Source organism: Amia ocellicauda, chromosome 18 (assembly GCF_036373705.1).
Source record: "Amia ocellicauda isolate fAmiCal2 chromosome 18, fAmiCal2.hap1, whole genome shotgun sequence".
Taxonomy (NCBI): domain Eukaryota; kingdom Metazoa; phylum Chordata; class Actinopteri; order Amiiformes; family Amiidae; genus Amia; species Amia ocellicauda.
Window position 1 is genome coordinate 19,927,077 of NC_089867.1, and position 25,786 is coordinate 19,952,862.

General features: G+C 39.7%; 1 protein-coding gene across 1 annotated transcript in view; it reads right to left on the reverse strand.

Moving 5' to 3' along the window:
- The window catches only part of nphp4 (nephronophthisis 4), a 54,330-nt gene that overhangs the window by 12,924 nt on the left and 15,620 nt on the right, over positions 1–25,786 (reverse strand). Inside the window, exons 5-14 of the mRNA XM_066690771.1 lie at positions 22,731–22,882; positions 20,952–21,143; positions 17,634–17,821; positions 16,403–16,563; positions 15,573–15,753; positions 6,743–6,877; positions 4,880–5,088; positions 3,943–4,169; positions 516–705; positions 56–139 (exon numbers count right to left, since the gene is read on the reverse strand). Coding sequence (XP_066546868.1) covers positions 56–139; positions 516–705; positions 3,943–4,169; positions 4,880–5,088; positions 6,743–6,877; positions 15,573–15,753; positions 16,403–16,563; positions 17,634–17,821; positions 20,952–21,143; positions 22,731–22,882 — 1,719 coding nt within the window. The remainder of the gene's footprint in view (positions 1–55; positions 140–515; positions 706–3,942; positions 4,170–4,879; positions 5,089–6,742; positions 6,878–15,572; positions 15,754–16,402; positions 16,564–17,633; positions 17,822–20,951; positions 21,144–22,730; positions 22,883–25,786) is intronic.

Genomic DNA, 25,786 nt, shown 5'->3' on the forward strand with positions numbered 1-25,786 from the left:
TCCGCTAAAATAGAAACCCTTTTATGCAACACCCTAGTTGAGATGACACACATACTTTGATTATCTTCGGCTGTACAATTTTCGACGGGTGTTTTTGTGAATCGTTGGCGTTCCTATTCACACGCACATCTGCCGGTCCCTGCGAGGATTAAGAAAGACAAAAGTATAGTATGAACGTCATTACGCTATTCCTGTTAGCATCTTAGTTATACATTATACTGTGCTACTACTGCTGGTGACAGAAACACTTGAAGAAGGGGATTATAAATACACAGTGAAACAAAGATAAATGCCCAACTCCTTTGATATCACTAATACTATTAGCTTTTTTTGACAGATGATGTTACTTAGTAATCACAGCCTGCAAAAGCCAAAATGTATATTTCCAAGAGGCTCTGCAGCCAATAAAACTGAATATGCAAACAGAAGGTGCATACATTCAAAATAACACTGTTAATTTAGCATTGATAATGACTGGAGCAGCCAATTAACAGTCTGTTTCTGACCATGCTTACCTGTGTAATGACTGTGTTGTCTGCATTGAAGGTTTGGTATTTGAAAGGGATGTTCACTGTCTCTTTGGGGCGGAGGTAGATTTGGGGCTTCAATTTATTTCCTTGAAGATTAAACATATCCTCTTCCAATGGAGTCCTGGTTTCTGTCAGCTCTTTAAAATGCTTCCATTCTCTTGTGTCCACAATCACACTGTAAGATTAAGTTATTTCATTGAAAGATAGGAGGGAAAACTGTAAAGACGTTTTCTTTCATTAAAAAACAAAGAGCACATTATTCGGTTCAGGGATGCATTGAAACCAAGTAGGGAAAACTGTAATATAAGCAAATGAAACGCCAATGAAGAAATGAAGTGTGTAGCAAAAAAAATAAAAAAATAAACACCTTTTGGGTATGAAATATTATTCCTTCATGGTACAGTAACATTTTCATTTATATACATTTCCAAGAATTACTGCTTTGCTGTAAACCTTCAAACACACCACCCACAGTCACAAGGAGAAGAAAAATCTAAATAAATAAAAAACTTTTTAAAAATCCTTTGAAATGTTGTGATTCGTGATGAAACAAAATTCATCTCCTCCAAAATCCTGCAATGGCTACACTTCAAACAGGAGATTTGTTTTGTAATGACACGGAGACAGAAGAATGCATCGCAAATTAAAGGAACACCTTCAGCTGAAATGACAAACACCTATCTCACTATCAGAGCTTCAGGAAAAGACACAAACTGGAGAACTGTTGAGGGACTAAAATAGAAGAAACTTGCTTTTTGAATACAGAGTCAATCAAACTGAATTACAAAAGATTGCTTCCCTGGAGCACTTCCTGGCCACTTCATTCTGTCTGCCTGTGTCCTCTTATTCAGACTGAGAACATTATCTTGTGTCTAGCTGCCGTTTTAATGACAAATAATCATACCGGTGCCTCTGCAGTGGCCCTTTTCTCTCAGGGATTGAGGGGTTCTAATGGGCTGGGAACCAAACTTATGTGTCCACTTAAAAGCAGGCATAGCACCTCTGTGGGGAAGAAGCCGTCGTCCCAGTAGGAACATTGACAGTATGCTGTCTTGTTTATGGCACAGTCCAATACCTCCTCATTCCTGCAGCAGTATGAGCTCACAGAGACAGACTATCATGCACAATGCATGGGAACAGATGGGAAGAAAAAGGTGAAAAACAGGCTACAAGCACTTGCAAAATTTAATGATGCGATCAAAGTACAGATCTTGGAAAAACTAAAACAAAGGAAGGTGGAATCCAGCTTCATTTAATCTACTACCTGTGCTTAAAAAATGGTGGCATACGAAATAGAGTACAATTGGGGAATAACAACAGACAATTTAATTATTGTGATGAAAAACTAAACATTGTGGAAACACATCTAATGGAAAAAGGTTCGGCTTCATGAAAACATTTCCACTGCCGGCATACTTCATATGCTTGAGACATAAAGAGACTATACCTGATGACCCTAATAAGTGAATGCAGTCCTGCTCACATAAAGGTGGCATACAAAATTATGGAATGAAAGCAGGACTGATTTTCCATGTAAATATTCTGTCTCTACCACGCTATTGGAGGTGTTGATCTCAACCTCCATGTAATCAGTTTGCTATCTCTTTCGCCGCACTAGCACAATTAAATACATTTTTCAACTAATGTCGTGAGGCTGCAGTCTGGCAGTCGGATATTTTCAAGTGTACTGGTTCAGCAGGATTTTTCTATTAATTTCCATCCAACAGATGTTAATTAATTAATAACAGACTCTTCAGCAGAAACAATAGATAAAACTGTTTGGTGCTAATTGAGAAATACCATTAGTATGGAAGGAATCAGTACCTCGTTTAGCACTTTCAAAATATTTCGGTCATTTTTACATCTCGTATATTTTATGCACAGCTGTATGTTTACCTGATATGCTGTAAAGTAACAGAAATTGTGCTATAATAAGAGTTGAGTAAAATCTCTGCGTATTTATTCCTATTGTTAGCCTGGTAGTCATGCTATGGATATGAGCAAGAGATTATCTTACTGTTGGTGAGAAATGTTATACAAAGACTCAGAGCCTTTCAGCTTTACTGCAAGGCTGCCTTTAATCCAAGACTGGTCTCCCTGTGATCCAGCTAACCCCCTACAGATTGCAGAGAGGAAAACAATATAATTTTTATTTCCTGTTCATCCCCATGCTGTAATGATTCATTTGTGTTAAGTTCACCCAGGTGTTTAGTGAGATGAAGTATTCTTTGAAAATCCACAAGGGATCCACCAGAGAATTAGTCATTTGGAACTACTTTCCACTAATGAGCTCAAAAATATTTATTTTCCTAGCCCACAGAAAGCAGTAGTGATCTTCTCTCAATAATCATTACTGGAGCATATTGACTTTGGATGGGAAATGAGCTGCCATTAATCCATTGATCCCTTTGACCTCATTTACAAGTGCCTTTCCCACCTCGGCCATGCACTTGGCAGAAATAACCGAGATCTCCACTGTTCTATAACGGACGGCTTTCTTTGCATATTTAATCATCCACAGTCAGTCCAGAGATGCAAATATATATATATATATATATATATATATATATATAATCATTATAAGAAAACAATCTGCAAAATAAAATCCTACTCACAATGGAATTTGTAATGTGAGCAGAGTCTCTTTAGAGACAATAAATTCAAATTTAGAGAAAGGTCATGTGCTGGTACAAATTTATTATGCCAACATTATTATGACCACATCTTAATTTATAGTCACTAGGCTGACGATGATGCTTTTTGTTTGATTAACAAAATGATTCTGTGGCATTACCATCGTCAATCTCAATGGCTAATAAAACTGCCCCCACTGTATGTATTAAAGTTGCAAATAAAACACATAAATAATTTAGTTTTGAAATGATCAGCAATTCCTAGTTTATAAACACTGTCATTTACTAAAATTGTCTTTCATCCTTCACCAGCAAAAACAACTGCATTTAAATGCAAAGACTATATTTCTGTGCACAGAAGGAAAGACGTCATTAATCTAATGCTTACATACTAACATTTTCATAATACATTTATTTACTCATCTTGTAGTAGCTGGGTTACACAATGCTGTTGATTTTAAAGAAATAACTTGCCGTTTGTGGAATATTATAGAAACACTTTACTTCTGCCTACAAGTTGAAGTATATTTCCCATACATACCAGCCATAAAAATAAACACATTTGAATTGGTAATTTTGGGACAACATGGTGAGCAAACATGAACGCTAGAGATGCAAGTAAAAGAATTGGAGGAAGACAGAATAGGAAAGGTGATTTGACATTTTTCCAGCTTTCTAAATGTAGAAAGACTGTCAAGCTGTCAGCTGTATGTTGTCCAGCTATGGACTGCTGACACTCAATGATCTACTTGAGCATAAAAGCACATTTGGGATCCTACCTGAGCTCTTCGTCGCCAGACTCAATAGTGACTGTTTGCTGCACGTTGAAGGGGTTTTTCAGGGCAAACTCAAAGAACTCAGCGGTGCCCAGACTGGCATAGACGGTGTGCTGGGTGGTGATGGCTTTGCTCAGCATGTTAGTGATGCTCTCCACTTTGCTGCGCTCTCGGTACGCTTCAATTATCTGTAGATCCCGAGAGTGCTGGATGCGCTCCTCTCGACGGGTCTGTTCAGAGTACAAAAACAGTTTCAAGTCAACATGTTGAACGGGACAGTGCATTGCAGTCAATTTCATTAACTCCCCTTGCTGTTCAATCCTCCCCTATGGTGGATTTCTTGCTTTGGTGGCTTGATGTGGAGCACAGCCTGTTCAAAGCGGGAGGTGGTGTATATCATGGAACCAGCGCACATGCAAACCTACCGCCAGGATGCAGAATGTGCCGAACACGGCCCCATTTTGAACGAAACTGCAAAAGTTGAAGGAAAAGAACTCTACCACGTCCAGCTATCTTTTGTAATTATTTTATAATTAATTGTTTTTGCCTGCAGCAACAGTAATGAACAGATAGCTTATAAACTTAATTTTTCACTGACTAGCTTAATTATCAGCCAGACCCCAGTGTCTTCAGAGCATGAACAGCTGCCAATATGGCAAAACCCTCACCTCATTAATGTGAGCTGTTCTCACAAGTTTGAGGCAAAAATAAAAATAAGGATTTGAGCAAGAAAATAATTTTTCTAACTTTTATTGACTTTACAACAAAGTGTGCTTTCCTTGCGTCTGGGGACTTAGGGGTCTATTTCCAAATCCAAAAGTGCCAATTAGGAAATACAACAAGAAAGAAGAAACTGTGTTTCACTGGGTAACACTGTAGGATGAAAAGAATAACAATGACATGAGCTCCAAGAAGGACCTTAATGTTGTCAGTGTCTCACCATGATGTAGGATTTGGTACTACTTGTGAGTCCCTGGGCCTCAAACTGCCGTACTGCTTTCATCCTCTCCAGTTTCCGCTGGTGGATGTCGTCTGCCTCAGGGGGGGTGCGCTGCAAGGCAATACTGGCCTCCTGCATTCGGCTGTGTAATACAGAAGCCAGGTCCCCATCCACTTCCACCAGCCGCTGGGCACGGGACGCGTTCCTGGCTGTGGAAGAGAGAGGGATCAGAAAACCTGAGTATAAACCTGTGCTGCTACCTAAACACTTCTGTCTCCTCTTCAGCTGCCAAGATGGCTTATCCAGTGGCATTGTCAGCAGGAAAAAGTGTAAAATGGGAACCCCTAAAAGGCTGGAGTCCTTCTCATTGTCCTCCTATCTCAGGTTAACAATTTGTGCAAGTGGTCTGACTGGTGCAATCAGTAATGAATCTTGCTCAAGGATAAAATGATATTGTGTGCACTGGGGTCTCGAACCCAAAACCCTTTTGTCAAGAGTCCACAGCCCTAAAGACTAGTTGATGCTGCTCTGTTAAAACAATGTGTCAAATTACATTTTATAAAACATTCATACTTTCAGTGACAAAGAAAGTACCTACATAACTTAACTGCTCCATATTTAAAACAATCCTCCTTTCATTAGAGTGACAACATCCCAAGGACATTAACAAGGTGTTAATGAAGTATCAAAGTCAAAGCCAGCAGCAACCCCTCCCACACACCTCCCTCCTCTGAAACCTTGCTGAGAAGTCTTGCTCCTACTCAATGACAACTGACTCTATGATTTTCTCAAGAGGTGCCTGAATCTCTATTCATCAGCAGTTCATCTATTCTCTGCCAATCATATGCCATGGGAGATTTAAGTGTGACTCGCAATAAGTCTGACAGCTCTGCTACATCTTCAAATTAACCTAGTTGGCAACCAGAATATACTTGAGGGAAAAGACAACCAAAACACAGAGAAGGAATGGAAATGATTCACTATCACAAACACAAAAATAACATTTTAAAGCACATTTAAACTTTACAGAACACTAGCGCACACATCATGTTTGAGGAAGTTCGGTCTTGTTTTCATATGGAGGCAAGAGCTGAAGAGTGTGGTGTGTGACATAGGCTGCAGTGTGGAGTAGCAGTCAGGGCTCTGGACTGTGAAGTAAACTCTGAAGCAGGGGTTCAATCCCAAGTGGGGGATGGATTGCTGTTGTACCCTTGAGCAAGGTACTGTACCTAGATTGCTCCAGTAAAGACTTATCTGTATAAATTGGTAATTGAATAGAGTAAACATAAAGCGATATATTGTAACAAACATGAATTGCCATGGATAAGGGTGTCTAGTAAGAAATATAAAAACACAGCAACTGCTAGTGACATGTGATGGGTTCTTGCTTTGGTTATGTTGTTAACCACTTCTGCTGAGATTAGCTTTATTAACATGGCCTTGAAATGTCTCTCTTTTATTAGCAACCCTTTGATACAAAGAGGCAGGCTGGTCCCTTGGTGAGCCTCGGTGACAGACCAGCTGGTAGAAGGACCAGCTGCTCCTCTGTAATACCATGTTTACATGGTGTGCACATTGTGTGCGGTGGTAAGTACTCCTTTAAAAAGATGACATTGGCATGAAAGGGCTATTGTCGGGCTATTGGCAGCATTCAAGTGTTCAAAGGACAGAAATGTAAATATACAGCCTCAAAAGTCTCTGTGGGTTTCCCCTTCAAGTCTTTTGCTCCTTGAACATTTGCTCCGAAACAGAGTGATACACTGATTATGATCTGTTTTGACAGCATCAACTCTTTTCCAACAGGGGACAACATGAGTGGACAGACAGCCAGGCACTGTGGTGCTGGGTGGTGAGGTTGCTGACCATTAAGGCTCTGGATGCCTTTGGACGAAAGGCCTCCTCCAGGGAAGCCACTTCTGAAATCCGGAGCCGAGACGATGCGCGATCGGGACGGAGGCAAAGTCCTTGTCCTCTTCAGGTTCTGGTCGGGGAGGTGCCCTACAAACAGCAGAGAGCACATGGTTTAATGCGATTCATTCAGATACAGGGTGCACTAGCATGACAGGCATTTGACCTCTCTGTGCTCTTCAGTGTATGACTGTTTGGCCCCATGCACTATAACCGATTAATATATTAAAATAAATCAAATCGGCATCCTGTTCCAGGTAAATCTGCCATCAGGAACGCAGTCCCGTATTACTTCAGTTTCTCAGGCAATGTTATTATAGCTTTGGATAGGAAAGCCCAAAAACATGTTCACTCTGTCTTTTAAATGCATAGCTATGATTTTGCTAACAAATGGCAAATGGAAAAAGCATGCTGTTATGTGTGACTGTGAACTATGGTCAGATGAATGGAGAAAGATTTACTGACAGAGATTTGCTGAAAAATAAACAATCAAGCCTGGTTGAATTAGCTCAGAGAAGATGAGGCTAACCTTTTCTCTCTATCTCTTGTTGTGAAATGCAGCGGGGCTAACGAGGTACATCTGAAGCAGAACTAAAGTACGCTACAGTGTCATCAATGTCATTTGAGTGCAATAAACACATTCACCAGAATAATCAATGTCTCCCTGATGGTACTTTTATTTTTTAACAAACCCGGAGAATCATGACTAATAACAGAGTAATGAGACTCGCATGATGCACACGGCAAACATAGATTAGAGGAAGTGATGTATGTTGTGTGCTGTTCTGCTTCGGCCCAGTCTGTCACTCACATGACACAGGAGGGTTGCTGAGCTAAGGCCCTAATGGAGCCACACAGCAAAGAATGCAAGAGAAATGCATCGAGTTAATGTTCCTTGCAATACAATATTTCTTGCTCTGCCAGCAAAATATTTACATTAAATAGACTATGATATGTTAAGGGACATTTTTGTGTTGTGTCCTTTATCTTTCCCTCCACGGGCAAAATCTCAAAGAAAGGGGTCAAATTCGAACAATTGATCTTAAGATTGATCTTCATAAAGCAAAGAGTCAAGATTTTCACATTATTTTCATCTTACTTACATTACAGGGGTCTCCACAGAAAATCCATATTTTGTAAGATTATTCTATAAATAGAAACACATTCTCTGGATTGAGTTTTTCATGTCCAGCTCATTCTATGTACCAGAAATAAGACTGTTGCTATTATGTTACATGCTTATTTTATTCCAGGCACTGCCTTGTAGGCTACAGCAATTCACACTCTGCTGTAGCCTGCATGGCAGTGCCTGGAATTAAATAATCATGTAAAATAATAGCGACAGTTCTGGGTGGTGAAATTAACTTTTAGTGACTACAAACCGATGGATCTTTCAAAAAACAGGGTGAAAGGGCAATCAAACGAGCATAAATTGTTATTTTTTTAATGATTTTCGTGACTTTCTGATTTTCTCCATTGACTTCCAGCAAAGCAGCTGCAGAGGTAGCACCCCCGTGACATCATGGCATATTTTTCGATCTCTGATTTCTGGTACATAGAATGTGCTGCTCTACTTATAGAATAACCTGAGAAAATATAGATTTTTGGTGGAGTTCCCCTTTAACATGATCGGAGAAGCCTTTCTGAAAGAAATTGCTTCTCTGACATCCCGGTATTGTGAATTCTTGACAGACAGAAGAATAAAGTGATCACTTCTGTCTCTCAGGCATTAATAACACAATATATTTGGATGCCCTTTAATACAAAAAGCCTATTTAATATCTAATCCCTGAGTAGCAGCCCACTTTTTCTCCATACCAATTTAATTACACAAGCCTGTCACAACACCGCCACAATAGAAACATTACAGTCTTTAATAAATTGGCATTGCACGGTATGTTTTCAAACTCATGTTTTATAGATTTCATATCGGATATTATTGCCGACTTCTGTACAGTTCTATGTACAGTTTCCACAAGGCACTGAAAGGAGAGAAAAAATAATAATCTATTCTGTTGATGTCTCCAGCAGCCATGACAAAAATGATGATTAATCTGCTGTCTTCAAAGGTGACTATGTATTATACAGACTGTGGCTCGTTTAAAAGTGAAATCAAGAAGGACATGTTATAGTGAGTGAAGATACAAGATGCTGTCATGTCTCTACATAAGTCAGGGATTGACGAACATCAGAGATCTAGTGATAGCTCTGGCCCCACCGTGTGTCAGTCAGCCAGCCAAGCTCACTGGCGAGATCAGATGTGGAGTGTAAGTCATGTAACATGACATAGTCAGAGAGGATAAGAGTGGAGTCTGTTTTATTCTAAAGAATACAGCCATGATGGATGTTGTTTTTTTCATTTTATCTGCTTGGCTATGACCCATTGACCTGAACACTGTCCTGTAGTCACTGCTGTAGTTTTCTCTACTAATATCTTCCTTCACCATTCATGAAGACCACTATGACAATGACAGCTACTACTAATAGTAGTATTACAACTACTACTAATAATAAGAATGATGAAAATAAGTAAACAAAAGATCATTTTGCCTTGTGCTCCTGTGTTGTTTAAAAGGGGTGAGGGGGGAGCACTGTGTTTCTCTAGTGGAACGAATTAAACTCAACTAATGTCAAGTGGTAGGGAGGAAGAAAAGCACTTTAAGGCTGGCTTGAGCTCAGAGGTGAGCTGCAAGCTTCAATTCTCATGCATTTCCTCTGTCTCGCCTGCCGATTCACACTGGGTGAGTCCCATGCAAGAAACAGCAATGTAGCAAAACCTCAAGTGAGTGAAGCAGTGAGAGACTGGTTCACTGAAGGACTGTTACGGACTACATACAGCAACTATAACTGGCTGCCAATACTTTATGTGGAACCTGCAGTTCCAAAGGGTATTTTTAAGTAATAACATCACACACCATCTTTGTGAGTTTATCATAAAATTAGCTCCAAAAGCATTAGCATAAAAGCATTAGCATTATATCTTGTTACTGTATATCCACAGGCCCTAAACTTCATTTTGTTGAGGTTTATTATTCCATATCGAGAAAATTCAATCAAGCGCTGACAAGAAAAACAGTATGAAATTTCAGCTTTAGTGTCTGTCTGTGCCATTGCTCGTTCTCTTTATTGCTCTACTGCTAGATATTAATTGTAGGCCCAACATGAAAATGATTAAGCTGTCAAAAACAGTTTTAATGCTATTCTATGACCATTAACAGTTTCTGTTTTTGTTGTTTTGCCTTTCTAATTCCGTGTTATCTAATGGGTGACAAGAACCATTGCTACTTAATGTTTTAGTCTCTAAATGGGTCTTTCTGTGTTAGAGGGATATAGACACAACATAAATATGACTCCATGCTTTTTCTAACATATTTCCCTTTTATTTTTTATACTTGAGATTACACACTGCATCTTGCACCTCAATGCACAAAACATCTTCAGGAAAGATACATTTCTGGTTGTTGGAGGAATCCCAGGTTTACATACTGGGTGCTATCTAGACAATCCAGGTGGTTTAAAAAGTATGCTACATTAAGTTATGAAAATGAGGCACATTACATATTCTTACATGGCTCCAGTGTATATAATAAAATACATTACTCTGTATAGGAATACTGTATTTGTGCAGACAGAAGCAGAAGAAGCCATTATACTGATTAATCTTTGATATGCTTTCAGTTGGTTTTGAATGGTTTCACAGGCAATTTAATTTAGTAAAATCTGCTTTAGAACAATAAGCTTCTCGACTTCTCAAATCATACTTTTGCCCATGATCAAATTGAGACAGCAACTACATTTATTTTCTGAGTTTAATGATTTAGCTGCTTAGTATCTCAAAAATACAGTCAATTGTACTAAAACCAAGCATTGCACTAATCAACTCTTGCTGTAATGCAAAATGTAGAGCCCAGTCCTTGTCAAAATGTACACGCAGAGCTGAGCCTTTACCAGACTTAACCAAATCAATTCAATTTTAACCCTGAATGTTGCTCAGGGCTGATCTGTGTAGGCCCATAATCTGGTCCATGGTATGACATTAGGAGGAAGTCAATTCACAACTCCTCTATCCCACTCCCTGCTCCGGTCCAATAGCAGAGACATCTTAGAAGGCAGCTAACTGACCTAATTTTACTGCTTCAGTTAAGAAGTTAAGAAGGCTCGCTGTAACCAGTGCGGAAGTCTGGTTATATTCAAAATTGTTTCATATTCTAATAACTACACCATAAATGTCAGCTTGTATGGTTTATAAACAATATCATACCCGCCCACAAAATGAAACGGGGAACTTAATAAAACCGAACATTGTAATAATGAATTTGGAATCTGACTACATAGTGGAAGTATTATTCACTAATCTTGATTTCGTAACCAATTTAAATGCATTTTGAAAGCAGAATTATTGTCAGGAATCTTGGCTGTCATTTAGGCACTTTCTCTGTACTTTGGATGTGTAAATATTACTCTGTAGCACTCAGCTGCCACCTACACTAAGCTGCTTTGGAAAAGAATTACCAAAACTAATGTGGAGAAGAATTTTGCCCTGTCAAATTATAATGAGTACTTCATGAGTAGACTTGCATGATAACAACCTCCATAGCCTGCCAACAGTGCAGTGTACATGAAACGCCTCAAAGTACAAAACAAAACACAAAACTGGGACTGATAACATCACAGTAACTTGTTTGATTTTCTGTCTCTTTGGAGCTGACTGTATTAGTATGCATTGCAAATTAGTTAACCTATTTTAAAAATAATAATAATAATAATAATAATAATAATAATAATACCTTTAATATGTATAATATTATTCAATAATATTTATTATTGAATTTATTTTTATTGACAGACAGAGCAAGATCAAATTGCCATTTATTTGTTCAGTTTGATTTGATTTTTCCTGTTGAACACAGTCTTGGCTGGGAGTTGTCTCTTCCGTTTCTCCTTCTCAGCCTTATCTGGTTACTGCAGAAGAGAGCTGCTAAAGAGAGCTGGAGATAAAAGTATAATAGCACTAATCTTTATTCTCCCAGTTTAGACGGGTGTGTTTCCATGTATCTATGTGCGTGTGTCTGTATCCAGGAGACTTGTGTGTTTATATATATATATATATAACATTTAACCATTTAAACCATTTAACGCAACATTTAACACACAAACAATGTTGGTGCTCAGCTGCAAGAAGAGGGGAGTGAATCGTAGTACACCTTTTAAAGCTGTATTACAAGCTTTTAAATACAAGGCCACTGAAATGTGTACTTCTCCTGTAGCAAATGTAGGTGATTTTGTTATGGTTGTTTGTGCAAAAGGATTATACTGGTTTTCATGATTTCAGAGAGATATTTAGCACTAGAGCAAACTCCCGCACTGAGAAAATGAAAAAGCTTCGATGCTGTTATTAAGAAAAACAATTACTTGCGTAATGACATACTGCTACTACAGACTATGTGAATGTCTCTGTGGAATTAACTTGAAACAATCATAGTTTTAAAATTAATACATCCCTGATGAAGGTTTTCTTAATTTTTTTCCCCAATTAACTGCAATATACTTCGTCCTGATGATAGATGTAATAATGCTCATGAGGTAAACTTCCATTAGCAAAATAGGTAATCAAAAAACGTTTTTAAAGGCGGTCCTGAACTAACAAAGAATATTTTATTTCCGAATGGTTTTCTGAACATAAACTAACCCTAATGAAAACTAAGTGTATTAATAGTCAAGAATACTACCGAAAGGGGGATGGGACATTCCACGTTTCCATGGAGAATTGATGAGATTTTTTTCAACCAAGTTGCCTATAGGCCGCTGTGTGCTGTCACTCTGTGCCTCTTTTTGTTATCCACTGGGACTCCTATCTAACTTATGAGCAAAAAAACTTTCCTGTTTTAAGATTATTAGCAAAATTCAGTACAATGTAGTAACATTTGCTATTAGCTGGCGAAGAGCTGAACTGATTATTTAATACCTTTGTATTATTGAGTTCCTACATGACACAGGGCCTCTCCACTTGCTGAGTCCATCACTGGGCGGGTGGACCAGATGCTGTAACTCATGTGTTTTGCAGTTTTCGGGTCCACCCACGCTGGCTCCTCAACTCAATCAGCCGGCATCAGCCCCAGCCTGTGCTGCTGCCTGCAGTACCATGCCCCCGACAGGCTACTTGGCAGTACAGGGTCATGAGTATCTTAATGCACATGGCTTATCTGGCAGAGGCTCCAGCAGCCGAATCTCTCGGCCCGGCCCCTGACACTCCACGGGGGGAGATGGAGGTGATAGCCAACTTCTTTGTCGAAGTCCTGTGACATGGTGCTCGAGCCACAGGTCACTACTTGGCGGCTCTAGCGGCCACAAGGTGCCAACTTTTGCTGTCACAGGATAGTCATCAGACAGGAAACATGGATGACCGGGACTGCAGCCACCAAAGCCTCCACCGCCGCCTGCGCCCCTACCCTGAAGGGTTCCAGCAGCCTCCAACCGACCTGTTCTCCGCCCAGCAACCGCAGCCTAAACCCAGGACTTCTAGGTACTCAAAATTACAAATGTTGGCTACTCCCTGCAATTTCACGCCTTCCCCCGTCTTCCGGAGTGTGACATGGACATCCGTGAGGGACAACCAGCAGCCCTGCTCAGCACGAGAAGTACACTATCAACAAGGTGCCCCCTCTCAGGGGTTCTACTCTCATTACTTCCCAGTATCGGTTTCCGCCCCATTTGAAGCACCTGATCTGCCACTTGAAGGTGTAACGCTTCAAGATGCTCACTCAGCGCACAATCAACTGAAAGACAGAGTGTTGATGGGGAGCTGTGAAAGGCTGCCGGGCCTTCTAGTAGTAGTGTCACAGATCCTGTTTGAAGCCACTGCAGGTGTGGTTCAATGCTCTGCGGATGTATCTGGGATGTGACCGCATTCACTGAGTCTTGGTCACTCTGGCGTGATGGTGCTCAGGGTGGCCCTAGGGCTTATCCGTTACCACAAGTTTGTGATAACCTAGCCTATGGCGCCGTTTCAAAAGTCCACGGGTTGTGGATGGAGCCCCACAGAGCTAAACACTTTAGATCTCTGGGCTGCTGTCCTATGTCTCCAGCACTTCGTCAGCCCTACTTACTCCGTTATGGCCTACATCAACTGGTAAGGGGGTGTGCAGTTAGGATTCAGTCAGAGCTGTTCATCTCTCCATCCCAGACCACACAGGGACGCTGGGATCAATGCACTGGCCCACCACGGATATCCTCTATGCGTTTCCACTATTTCTTTGTTGCACAGCCATGCCAGAGAAGATAAGGTGTTGCTGACCGCTCCCCAGCAGCCATGTAGGCCTTGTTCCCCTGCTGTGCAGGGATCCTTGGCAGTTTCCCCTTCGAACAGATCTGTCTCAAGTGCAGAGTATGGTGTAGCACCTGAGACCAGAATTTCTGTCCCCTGAACGGGAATGCCTCACAGCCTTAGGGCTGTCAGAAGCCATTTTCACAACAATTCTGTCAGTGAGAGCTCCCTCTATGAGGCCCTGTATTCCTACCTCTGGCAGTCCTTCCAGATGTACATGACCCGTTCACCTGCCCTATAGCAGTGATGCTGCAATTCCTGCAGAAACTGTTACAAGCTGTTGCTCAAAGTGTGCCTGGCAGCCATTTCCACTTGTCATATTACATCGATGGCGAGTCACCTGGAGCCCACCTGGATTATTGGTAGCAGTAGTAGTTGTTGTTGTCGTCATCATCAATATATGTTTGTTTACTTGTTTGCTTGTATTTTTAATATATCAATAGGCATTAGACAAATACAATATCATTATATGACTTGGAAGTACTATTTTTACTGTTGCACCGTGATCATGTTTGAATTGTTTTGATAATTATAGTGTTGATTCTAGTGGTAATTATAAAGGAAGCAAAATGTTGTTCTTATAATTTGAATATTCCCGTTTAGTACGAGATGAGATTTGAAACTATGGCCCACTCCCCAAATGTAACTTCTAAACTCAGTTACATGAGGGTGACTTCTTGTTTGCCAGAGCTTTTCTGCATCTACTTAACACAATGACTCTATCGTCACTGGTTATAATCATCTGTCATTTACTCATAAAAAATAGCAACAACGACTACGATCACAACAACCACAAATCAAGTTTTATGTTTTTTGACAGCATACCCCAAAAATTGAAGTGTGACAGATGTGAAACAAATAAGACTGGACTTCCTCATATGGGCAAGAGAACACTCACAATTCAGAATGTCTATTTTGTGATTTGAAAATATTTCTGCAGCAGTATCAAGCTGCCTGCACTGCAATACACAGAGCCAGGAGGAGCACTGCTTTACAAATCAACAGGGCGTTCTGCCTTTTTACTGGCAACATTTAGAGGATCTCCTTCAGAATGACTGACAGCTCGATTCCTTTGTCAGCAACAAATAGGAAGTAAAATAAATTAAGAACAGATGAAAAGAAATGGCAGATCGCTCCAGTCATGGCAGTAGGAAAGCATTTTCAGAATGATTCAGACTGTCTCCGGGAAGAAGCCCAGGATAGTGATGTTAAAGGAACACTTCATAACAATTTATTCCACTTTATTGCTTTGCCACTAAGGCATATCATTCAATTACCCAACGTATTCAAAGAAATGTATTAAAGCTGGAACTCACGGTTTCGGTCTTGAATGAATGTGTTTCCCATCGGTGAACTGTTGTTTTATGGTGAATCACTATGCTTTATCTATAGTTAAAAACTCTTAACGTATCTCTTTAAGTTTTCTTTAACTTCGACAAGAATGCCCTGTTTTCTGCTTACCAACGTTTCCCATACGCAGGTGCAGTCTCCCCTTCACGACAGTGGAAACATCGATTGGTCTGATGCTGCCGTGGCGAGATGTGTCCCCACTCAATACCATGGAGTCCTGGGAGTATTCTGTAGTAATGACCTCTAATTGGTGTGTTATTTGGACTGCAGGCCTTCCTTGTCGTAGTAAATGCTGCAGCAAGGAAAAAACAAACACACAAAAAAGACTGAGATATGTACCCAAAAATAAGCTAAAGGTAAAGAGTAACTCAACCTTTCCAGCCATGATATAGCTGAGGAAACCTAAGCTAGTCAGTGCCTTCTATTTCCAATTGCTTAAAATGTTACTGACTTCTTATCACATAGAGGTTATCGGAGGTTGTAGTTTTCAATCCTTGGTTCTTCAAAGCTATACTTTCACAAGGTCTTTGGTTTGGCTTCAAATCAGATTCAAAGAATGCAACTTCAGCACAGGTGAAAAGGAGCAATGTTATTATTAAGTGGTCTTGCTGATTTATAAACTCTCAAATAAAACAGGGAACTACCACTACGGGGGGGGGGGGGGGGGGTTTGGACCAATTACTACACATCAAATGTTAACTCTTAAGATTGAAACGTACCTTTCGTCATATTATGTTCAACTCCGAAAACTCAGATACATGTGCTGCAGAAAGGCTTTCATAGAAAAGCACTAGGCATTTCACCACCAATAATTCATGACTGAGAGGTGCGGTTCACAGAAAATCCATATCTTGTATGGTTTCTACTTGGCTGGGCAACAGCCTGTACTAGATGCTTCAATCTCGGGTTAACATAGAGAAGAGGGGTTGGATGAGGTATACCTTGAGCTCGACAGCCGAGGAGCCTATGAGAAGCAATGATTCTGCATCCCACACGTCGATCTGGAGGGTGTGTAGAGCCAGGTAGCGGAGGAACCAGCGTTGCTCTCCTAGCTTCAGGAAGCCTGGGTCCACCAGGTACTTCAGTTGTAGGCCAGGGGACCCTGCACAGGACAACAGAAACAACAAAACTTGTCAGTGAGGTTTAAGCAAAGTTTAAGTAGTTTAAGCAGGTTTAAGTATTTTAAGACAAACTACTGCCATAGAACAATACCTTTTATTTTTGTTTCTTCTTCTTTTTTTGTTAGCATCCCTAAAAAAGAAATCACTTGGAACAATATGACTATGCACTGGCTTTTTTGTTTTAAGTCCTTTTTAAATGTTAACATGTTCATTACCATCCTCTTTTGTTCTGTGGTTTTCCCTTTTCAACAGGATTGAGAACAAGCTCAGGTACAGAAAAGCTTAGGAAGACTAATTACATTCTTGTCACGTGCCTTTGTGCAGCATTACATCTCTCCCTTTTGTACATCCTTGAGGGACAGACTGAGTCTAATCTGGCTCGCTCACAGGAACAGATCTCTGATTCACCTGCTCACCCCGAGTTTGAAATCCAGGAAAGCAGTGAAGCCAAGAAAAGTATAACTGTGCCACATTAAGCACAAGTATGCCATTCTGGTGTGCAATTGAAATGACACATCAGTGCTAGGGGGTGATGCAAACCCTGGGAGTCACAGGGAACTAATGAGCAGAGAATAGACTCTTAGAGCGGCCTGATTTCGGCAGAGTAAAGCAGTGGCTGGGAAAAAATCGACAGAGAAAGTTAATCTGCCAAAGTCATTCCTAGAACAGGGCAAGCTGACTGGAAATGTGCTGCAAAACTGTGTGAATATCAGGATCAAATGGAGGGATCACCAGTAATTTGCAAAGCATAATCAAGTATGTTCTTGTTTGGGTTGGGGGGTTGAAAATGCATACGACTGGTGCTTAAGGAGATCAGTCATATGTAAAATAGGCATACTGTAAAATTGATGATTTAAGTTTCTTTTGACGGCACATGTAAATCTAAAGTACATTCCACCTACGTCAGAAAATGAACGCATCCAGAAGATCTGAGATTTCAAAAACCAAAGTCCCTCAAACATGAATGAAAATACATCCATAAACGTGCATAGTTGAGGCATCAAGGTTAAACACAATCATGAAGAGCCATTGATTGTCAAGGTCCTCTTACCAGTGTTAACAGTTCCATCTTTGTTAATCAGAGTCAGGACACACGGAGCTGTGTCTTGGAAGGTCTTTGGTGCTTTGTCAGTGGAAAGCAGCATCAGTCTTTGTGTTGTCACTGGGGGAAAGCGGTACAGCTGGAATGTGAAATAAATGGAAGTGGGCCAGTCAGACTGCATCCCTTCCTGGGGTATTCTACAGAGGAGGAATAAAGATAAACATTCACAGTTCAATTTGGACTCCAGTACCACTCACTCTACAGACACATATCTTGCTTTACATATGCAGGATGTTTCTGTCACAGCTGTCATAGAGATAAAAGAGAGAAAGCTGTATAGATACAAAATCAAGAAGACAGGTTCTTATCCAAGTTGTTCAACACACAGTCCACAGTACACAGTGGATCCTTCCACACTGGATCCAGTTTCTCAAACCATGAAATGCACTTACACAGTAGCCCACACTCTTGTCCTGTGTGTAAAATCGCATTTGAATGTATAATATATGGGAAGTTCAGACTGCGGCCTGAAAATAACCAGCTCTAGCATGCAGTTTTGATAAGAACATCACTTATTTCACTTGTGAACTCCAAATGAAACTTTAGATTAATATTTACGGAAAAGGAGCAAATGTGGGTGTGGGCTGGGACAGAGTGCCGTTTAATTGGAGAATTAATGGTGCATGGTGCAAACATAGTTTAATAACTGATAGGAAGATTCACAGAATGCAATGTAGCTTTATTAAAAATTTGCCATGTGTGAAATACACTTCATTTAATATATGTATAATTAAATAATGGTATCTGGTTGATTAGGATTGCTTAAAGCTGAGCAATGTGCATAGTTAAAATATCTGCAATTTCAAACCTCTTTCTATATTCTTTTAGCAAATGTCAGTACATTGATTATGATTGTATTTTACTCCACTTCTTCTTGGAGGAAAAACACAAAAAGTCCCTGGTAATTCAGAGCACGGTAATTGCTTTCTCATGCGATGTTTTCCTCGTTGGACTTGAAAACCATTCAGCCATCTTTCTGTTTAAAAATACACAGCTTTGTATATAGCAAAACAAGAAGAACATTAGCTTACAAGTGTCAACATAGTATCTTAGAGGCAATTACTGAAGAAACAATACAAATCTATTTTCCCCAACCGGGTTAATGAACAGCGCTTCTTTGAGTATTTTCAAAACCCAGACATAACGAGTAATCACCTCTATGCATTACAAAACAAAACACTTTTTTCTTGTGTGTGGGGGTCCCTGTAAGGCCACACCAGGAACTAGAGTTAATTAAATAAGAGTGAGTTTAAGCAGAAATAATTAGTCATCTGTCTCGGAGGGAAGATTAACAATCAATCACACTGCATTAAAATAGAAAATAAAAACAATAAAAAACAATTACAAACAGAACAATAGCAGTGCACACAGAATGCAGAGAAATCTGCGGCCGAAGTTAAAGCGCCTTCTAATAAGAGCTGAGCTTGCCTGTCATCAGAGCCAACTCAATGGGTAATATTCCTGAGCTAAAAAGAGACTGCTGAGTTGCAGAGATTTTCATTAATATTCATTCAGTAAACAGACATGATTGATAATTACAGAGCCTTAGAGAGACGCAAAAATTACACCATAATTACAGCACGCATACAATAAGCTGACGTCCTTGTGCAAGGCTCTTTGTCTTGTTCATTAGGTAATTAATTTTCAATGTATATTTGCTGACTAGTTAACATGACGGATACCATGGACAGGGGTCTTTCCTTCTCCCTCATACAAACCAAACAGGATTTTAACACTTATTATCCAGTTGCAGTTAAACACCTTAAATGCAAGGGGCTGAGGCTAAGCCATATAGTCACACCCTGCATATTAATAGTCAGAACAGGCTGGGGTTTGGGTTTTTGAGATGACAGTGGTCTTGTAGACAAAGATCACTGAATGACAGATGCAAGTTTAATTAAAAAAAAAAAAAATACATTACCTTTTTTTTCCCCCTGTTCATGTACCAATGATCCCTTTTATAACGTGACACAAAATCCTCGACTAGTGTGAAAGGACACAGACGTCTTTGGGTAAAAACTTTTAGATGATTTGGGAAGGACACAAGAAGACACTGCCTTTTGGGGATTTGTGAATGTTCAGAAGAATTTTAAGCGGGATTGGCAAAAAAACACAAAAAAAAGAAAAAAAATCATTAATCTACAAACAGGGAATTTTGTTTTTAAGTCAAGTCCAAGTCAAGTAGAGATGCATCGCCTGAGGGGCCACTGACATGTTAAAAAGTGCTCAGTACAACTCCTCGCTCTGTCAGCATTCGGAGAAACCTGGACAGAATTCAGAGGCATTGGGGAGGAATCCCTTTGATTCCTTGGGCCTTTGGTCCCCAGTCCCAGACAAGAATTCTGTAGGAATGTTTAATTTCTGGCCGCTACATCTTGTGGGCTTATGAAAATAAAAGAGAAAGAAACATGTACTGTAGCCGAATCTGTCTATAAATCCAATCCTAATAAATAATAAATATACATATTTTGCAGTTTTGTATGAAAACATACTGTAGATACTGTAGATGCACTTGCTTACAGTAAAAAAAAAAAAAAATGTTGCTGGAGGAGAGGGACAGTATTATTGCAGGATGCACTTACAGAAGTCTAACAAAATTAGTGGGAATTATGAGAGATGAGGTGGGTGAGTAGTTCAGAGTTTAGAGACATGTAGACTTTCACCATAAATAACCACAGTCTATGACTGCTTATATTTATCTGTCATGAAAATGCAGTTTGGGTAATATTATTATATATGTATGTATATTTCATCAGCTGTCCGGGTGGCCGGTCTCAAACGATGCTGGATGTGGAGGTCCTGGGCTGACATGGTTACAAGTGGTCTGTGGTTGTGAGACTGGTTGGACGGCTTATGGTAGAGAAATTAACATTCAATTCTCTGGCAACAGCTCTGGTGGACATTCCTGCAGTCAGCAGCCAATTGCATGCTCCCTCAAAACTGAAGACATCTGTGGCATTGTGTTGTGTGACAAAACTGCACATTTTAGAGTGGTCCTTTATTGTCCCCAGCACAAGGTGCACCTGTGTAATGATCGTGCTGTTTAGCTTCTTGATACATCACACCTGTCAGGTGGATGGATTATCTTGGCAAAGGAGAAATGCTCACTAACAGGGATGGAAACAAATGTGTGCACAAAAGTTGATAGAAATATTTGTGCATATGGACAGTTTCTGGGATCTTTCATTTCAGCTCATGAATCACTTTACAGGTTGGGTTTATATTTTTGTTCAGTATAGATATGTAAGGAGGGTGAATTCTGCTTACCTGGTGAAGGCGAGAAACTGGAGCACAATCTCATTGCACTGAAGATAATCAGCTTCCTCTATCTGAGGGTTAAAGTTCACAGGCTCGGACGGGTCCAGGACCTCGGCTGCTTGGTTGTTACAATCCAGGATACTAGGAAAGCCAGCAGAGTGAAGCTGAGCCAGTGACCCTCGTGAGATCCCGGAGCTCGAACTGAGGGATAAAGAGCAGGGTAAAGGAGCAAATGACCTCACAGCAAAATACAATAATGTGTTGACTTTCCCCAAAACAGGACAGACAGGATTTATATCAATCAATCAATCAGTTATGCCTTTTATTTTATCAAATAGCTTTCATGGTAACCAATACAAAGCCGTGTACAATACGTAGTGAACGTAGTGAACTTCCAAACACATTAAACAGTATTAAATAGTATTTTATTTAAATAATAAATAAATAAAATATTTCAGTTTTAATCAAAGCAGTGACAACAAATATATTGGCCTAGTAAGTATTGATTTGAACACTGGGAAAGGAACAGAGAATGTCATACGATCCCATTAACAAGAACCATCATACCTGGGTATCTCATCATCAACAAACTTTAGATACAGGGGGAATTGTTGATTATATTTTCAGATTAAGTTTGCAAGGAATAGAGGAGGGAGATTAAGTGTTTTATAAGTTAAAATGGATCATTTAAAATCAGTGTTTTGTGATGCAAATGATTTGCCAGTGTTTTGTTCTATTAGACCTAACATGAATCCAGACTCTCTTTATAAATATAAGCTTTACTGGAGAGATATTAATAAATCAGTAAACAGTAGGTTAACCAACCAACCATTCATGAGAAAAAAAGCATCTATGCAACACAATATAAGTTTGGTTTTATTGTATAAAAGCCAATATAATGCCAAAAGTTCAAAACCCTTTTTAGTTAGTGTAACTTTACTTTTTAAACAGTTCTCCATCTTTTTGTTCCAAAAGTAACATCATAATATGGAGAGAATGGATTAATATTCCCTGACAGTTTTAATTTCAAAGAGGTTCAGTTTAATCAGATAAATATGGTGCAATTTTAATTAAATTAAAATTCTACAATTCAAATGTGTGCTTATTTTAGAAAGTGGGTCAGTTCACAGCAAAGGAACAAAGCATCCCCAGTTCTCTGGCAGAACTGAATAATTGTTTGTATTCTGACTTATTTACAATTCATTTTAATTATTGTGAGAAAATGTTCTTGTATCGCATACTTTTATCATTGTTTAGAAGGCTTGCAGTTGTTTTCCTGTTATCTAAAATGTATCAGCTGCAGATGATCTGAACTTTCAGATCAAACTTTAAAGCAAAAACAGATTGGATGTGACAACTAAAAAGAATAAAATAAATTGTCTCTCTCAATCACTACATCTTCTAATTCTACTACATCAGTTTTTTGGGCTCTGTTTAAAGCTATTTGCCCTACACTATCATTCAATAAGGCTGTCTGTTATTCGCCATATTTTCACTTTCATCTTAATTAATATTACAACAGGGTTTTTAGTTTTTTAGGGGCACATGATTTTTGCATGACACATTAACAACTACATTATGCCCATCTTACTTTTTCTTGAGCCTGAGTGGCTGCAAAAAAACTACGAGCTGTACTTCACAGTACTGGTTCTGAGGAAAAACAGTCCACGGTCCCTTTAAGGAATGTGCTGCCTTCCAGAGTGCTTCTGATTCACCTGCGAGTCTGAGATCCGGGAGCGCAGTGACTGTCCCGGCTGATGCGCGAAAGTCAGCCGCGAACGTTCTCACCTTGGCATCTGCGTCCCCATGGCGATGATGGGCGCGTGCACGGGGGTGAACGGCAGCTCCTGCAACTGCTCCGCGCTGGGGGAGCGAGGCCTTGCGAGTGGCTGGCTTAGATCAGCCTCCAGGTGGGAAATACTGCTGGCATATGGCAACTCCTGCTTATCCACACAGAAAGATAAAGCACAACAAGATAAACGACTTAATCAGTTCATTATGTCATATTGGGGGAGGGAAAAAGAAAAAAAAAGACACCGGGAGCATTTTGTCACTAAGCCACCAATTTAAACCCTAGAAAACATCACCTATTATTAGCACAGCGGCAAACGGTGTAATTTTCTACTTCACAGCTGTCCAAACGTAGGATGTGGTTCAATGGTTGAGGCAAGGTGGTACAGTAGCTCAGCAAAGCAATATGTAACCTTTCACCTTACTCATTAGCCACGGAAAGTTTTTTTTTTTTTTTTTTTGCAGTGCACCAAATGGCTACTTCTTAAATACAGATGATTAAATTGTGAATTCAGTTCCTGGCCTGTCTGTTCCACACATAAAGGGAATTTCATAATTGCTTCATTACCGCCCAGAAATGAGCACCAAACCGTAGACAAATAAACATATGTGCATGCGATAACTTACAAACTGAAAAAGCTTGTGTAGGGGGAGAAACTAAGCTTTCTTTAGATATTCAACATAATAAAGAAATGGGGAAGTAAATATCCACAGCAAAATATTCTAATTAAGAGATAAAGAGGGGGGTAAAAGCTTCAAAGGTTCATATTTACAGTGAGGGAAAAAAGTATTTGATCCCCTGCTGATTTTGTACGTTTGCCCACTGACAAAGAAATGATCAGTCTATAATTTTAATGGTAGGTGTATTTTAACAGTGAGAGACAGAATAACAGCAAAAAAAATCCAGAAAAACGCATTTCAAAAAAGTTATAAATTGATTTGCATGTTTATGAGGGAAATAAGTATTTGATCCCCTATCAATCAGCAAGATTTCTGGCTCCCAGGTGTCTTTTATACAGGTAACAAGCTGAGATTAGGAGCACTCTCTTAAAGGGAGTGCCCCTAATCTCAGCTCGTTATCTGTATAAAAGACACCTGTCCACAGAAGCAATTAATCTATCAGATTCCAAACTCTCCACCATGACCAAGACCAAAGAGCTGTCCAAGGATGTCAGGGACAAGATTGTAGACCTACACAAGGCTGGAATGGGCTACAAGACCATCGCCAAGCAGCTTGGTGAGAAGGTGACAACAGTTGGTGCGATTATTCGCAAATGGAAGAAACACAAAATAACTGTCAGTCTCCCTCGGTCTGGGGCTCCATGCAAGATCTCACCTCGTGGAGTTTCAATGATCATGAGAATGGTGAGGAATCAGCCCAGAACTACACGGGAGGATCTTGTTCATGATCTCAAGGCAGCTGGGACCATAGTCACCAAGAAAACAATTGGTAACACACTATGCCGTAAAGGACTGAAATCCTGCAACGCCTGCAAATCTTGGGTGAGAACCTCCTTCCCTCAGTCAGGGCATTGAAAATGGGTCGTGGATGGGTATTCCAGCATGACAATGACCCAAAACACACAGCCAAGGCAACAAAGGAGTGGCTCAAGAAGAAGCACATTAAGGTCCTGGAGTGGCCTAGCCAGTCTCCAGACCTTAATCCCATAGAAAATCTGTGGAGGGAGCTGAAGGTTCGAGTTGCCAAACGTCAGCCTCGAAACCTTAATGACTTGTAGAGGATCTGCAAAGAGGAGTGGGACAAAATCCCTCCTGAGATGTGTGCAAACCTGGTGGCCAACTACAAGAAACATCTGACCTCTGTGATTGCCAACAAGTGTTTTGCCACCAAGTACTAAGTCAAAGGGGTCAAATACTTATTTCCCTCATTAACATGTAAATCAATGTATAACTTTTTTGAAATGCATTTTTCTGGATTTTTTTGTTGTTATTCTGTCTCTCACTGTTAAAATACACCTATCATTAAAATTATAGACTGATCATTTCTTTGTCAGTGGGCAAACGTACAAAATCAGCAGGGGATCAAATACTTTTTTCCCCCACTGTAGTTGCTATGAAAATGCATGACCATAGCAAATCAATTTTGCATATTTTTTAACAAAGCAGCAAATATTAAAATGTGGGAGGGGGGGTAACTCATGCTTAATAAAGCTTTATAAGTTCAGTGTTTTAACTGTTACTCTGAATTTGCTGTATGTATTTGGCAGCAGTGGATGGTTGAAATGGGAGACATTTTGAAACCTACTTAAATAAATCTGGACCATTACATTAATATAATGTGCTTAAAGGATTCATATTTATTAGTATAATAATAATGCAATAGTGCATTCATTTTGGGAATGGAGTATGCCATGCTATCTGAATAAAATGAATATTGCCATTTTAATATAATTTCTTGGCCACAAAACCATCATGCCTGTGCTAAGAAGTAAAGAAATAAGGCCAAACAACCCAAGTAACGTTTTTTATTTTTATTTGTAATGACCATTATATCGTCTCTTCATAGGCAGATACCATTAAAAAGGAACTTATAATATGCATATTTGAACTTTAGTCAACATTCAAAACTTTACAGAACTGGGACCATGCATGAAATGGTAGAATTTGAACAAACTTAAATACCAAACTATCCATACTAGGAACAAGAGAAGTAGTTTTGCAGACAGAACTGTTCCTTCACAGTATTCATGTCCACAAACTGGAGTTCTTCTAGTCATTTCATACTATGGCATTGAAAGGGCTTGGCCCCCTGAGGTATTGATTTATTAAGTGGAATATGATCTTTATCATTGATGTTCATAAGTGGATATGGCTCTCACAATTAAAGGTTATCTGTCAAACAGTCTGTCATTTCTCCACAGTCACGCTTCACAATCCAGTGTACTCATTTCTGCCTTCTGACCCACGGGAAATCTGAGTTTGTGGACAGCTGTCAGAGCCCCGAGATGGAACAACTTTCACAAATTGATGGGATGTTCAAACTGACATATTTTTGCAGTGCAGGGGGAAAAAAAAATATATATATATATTTT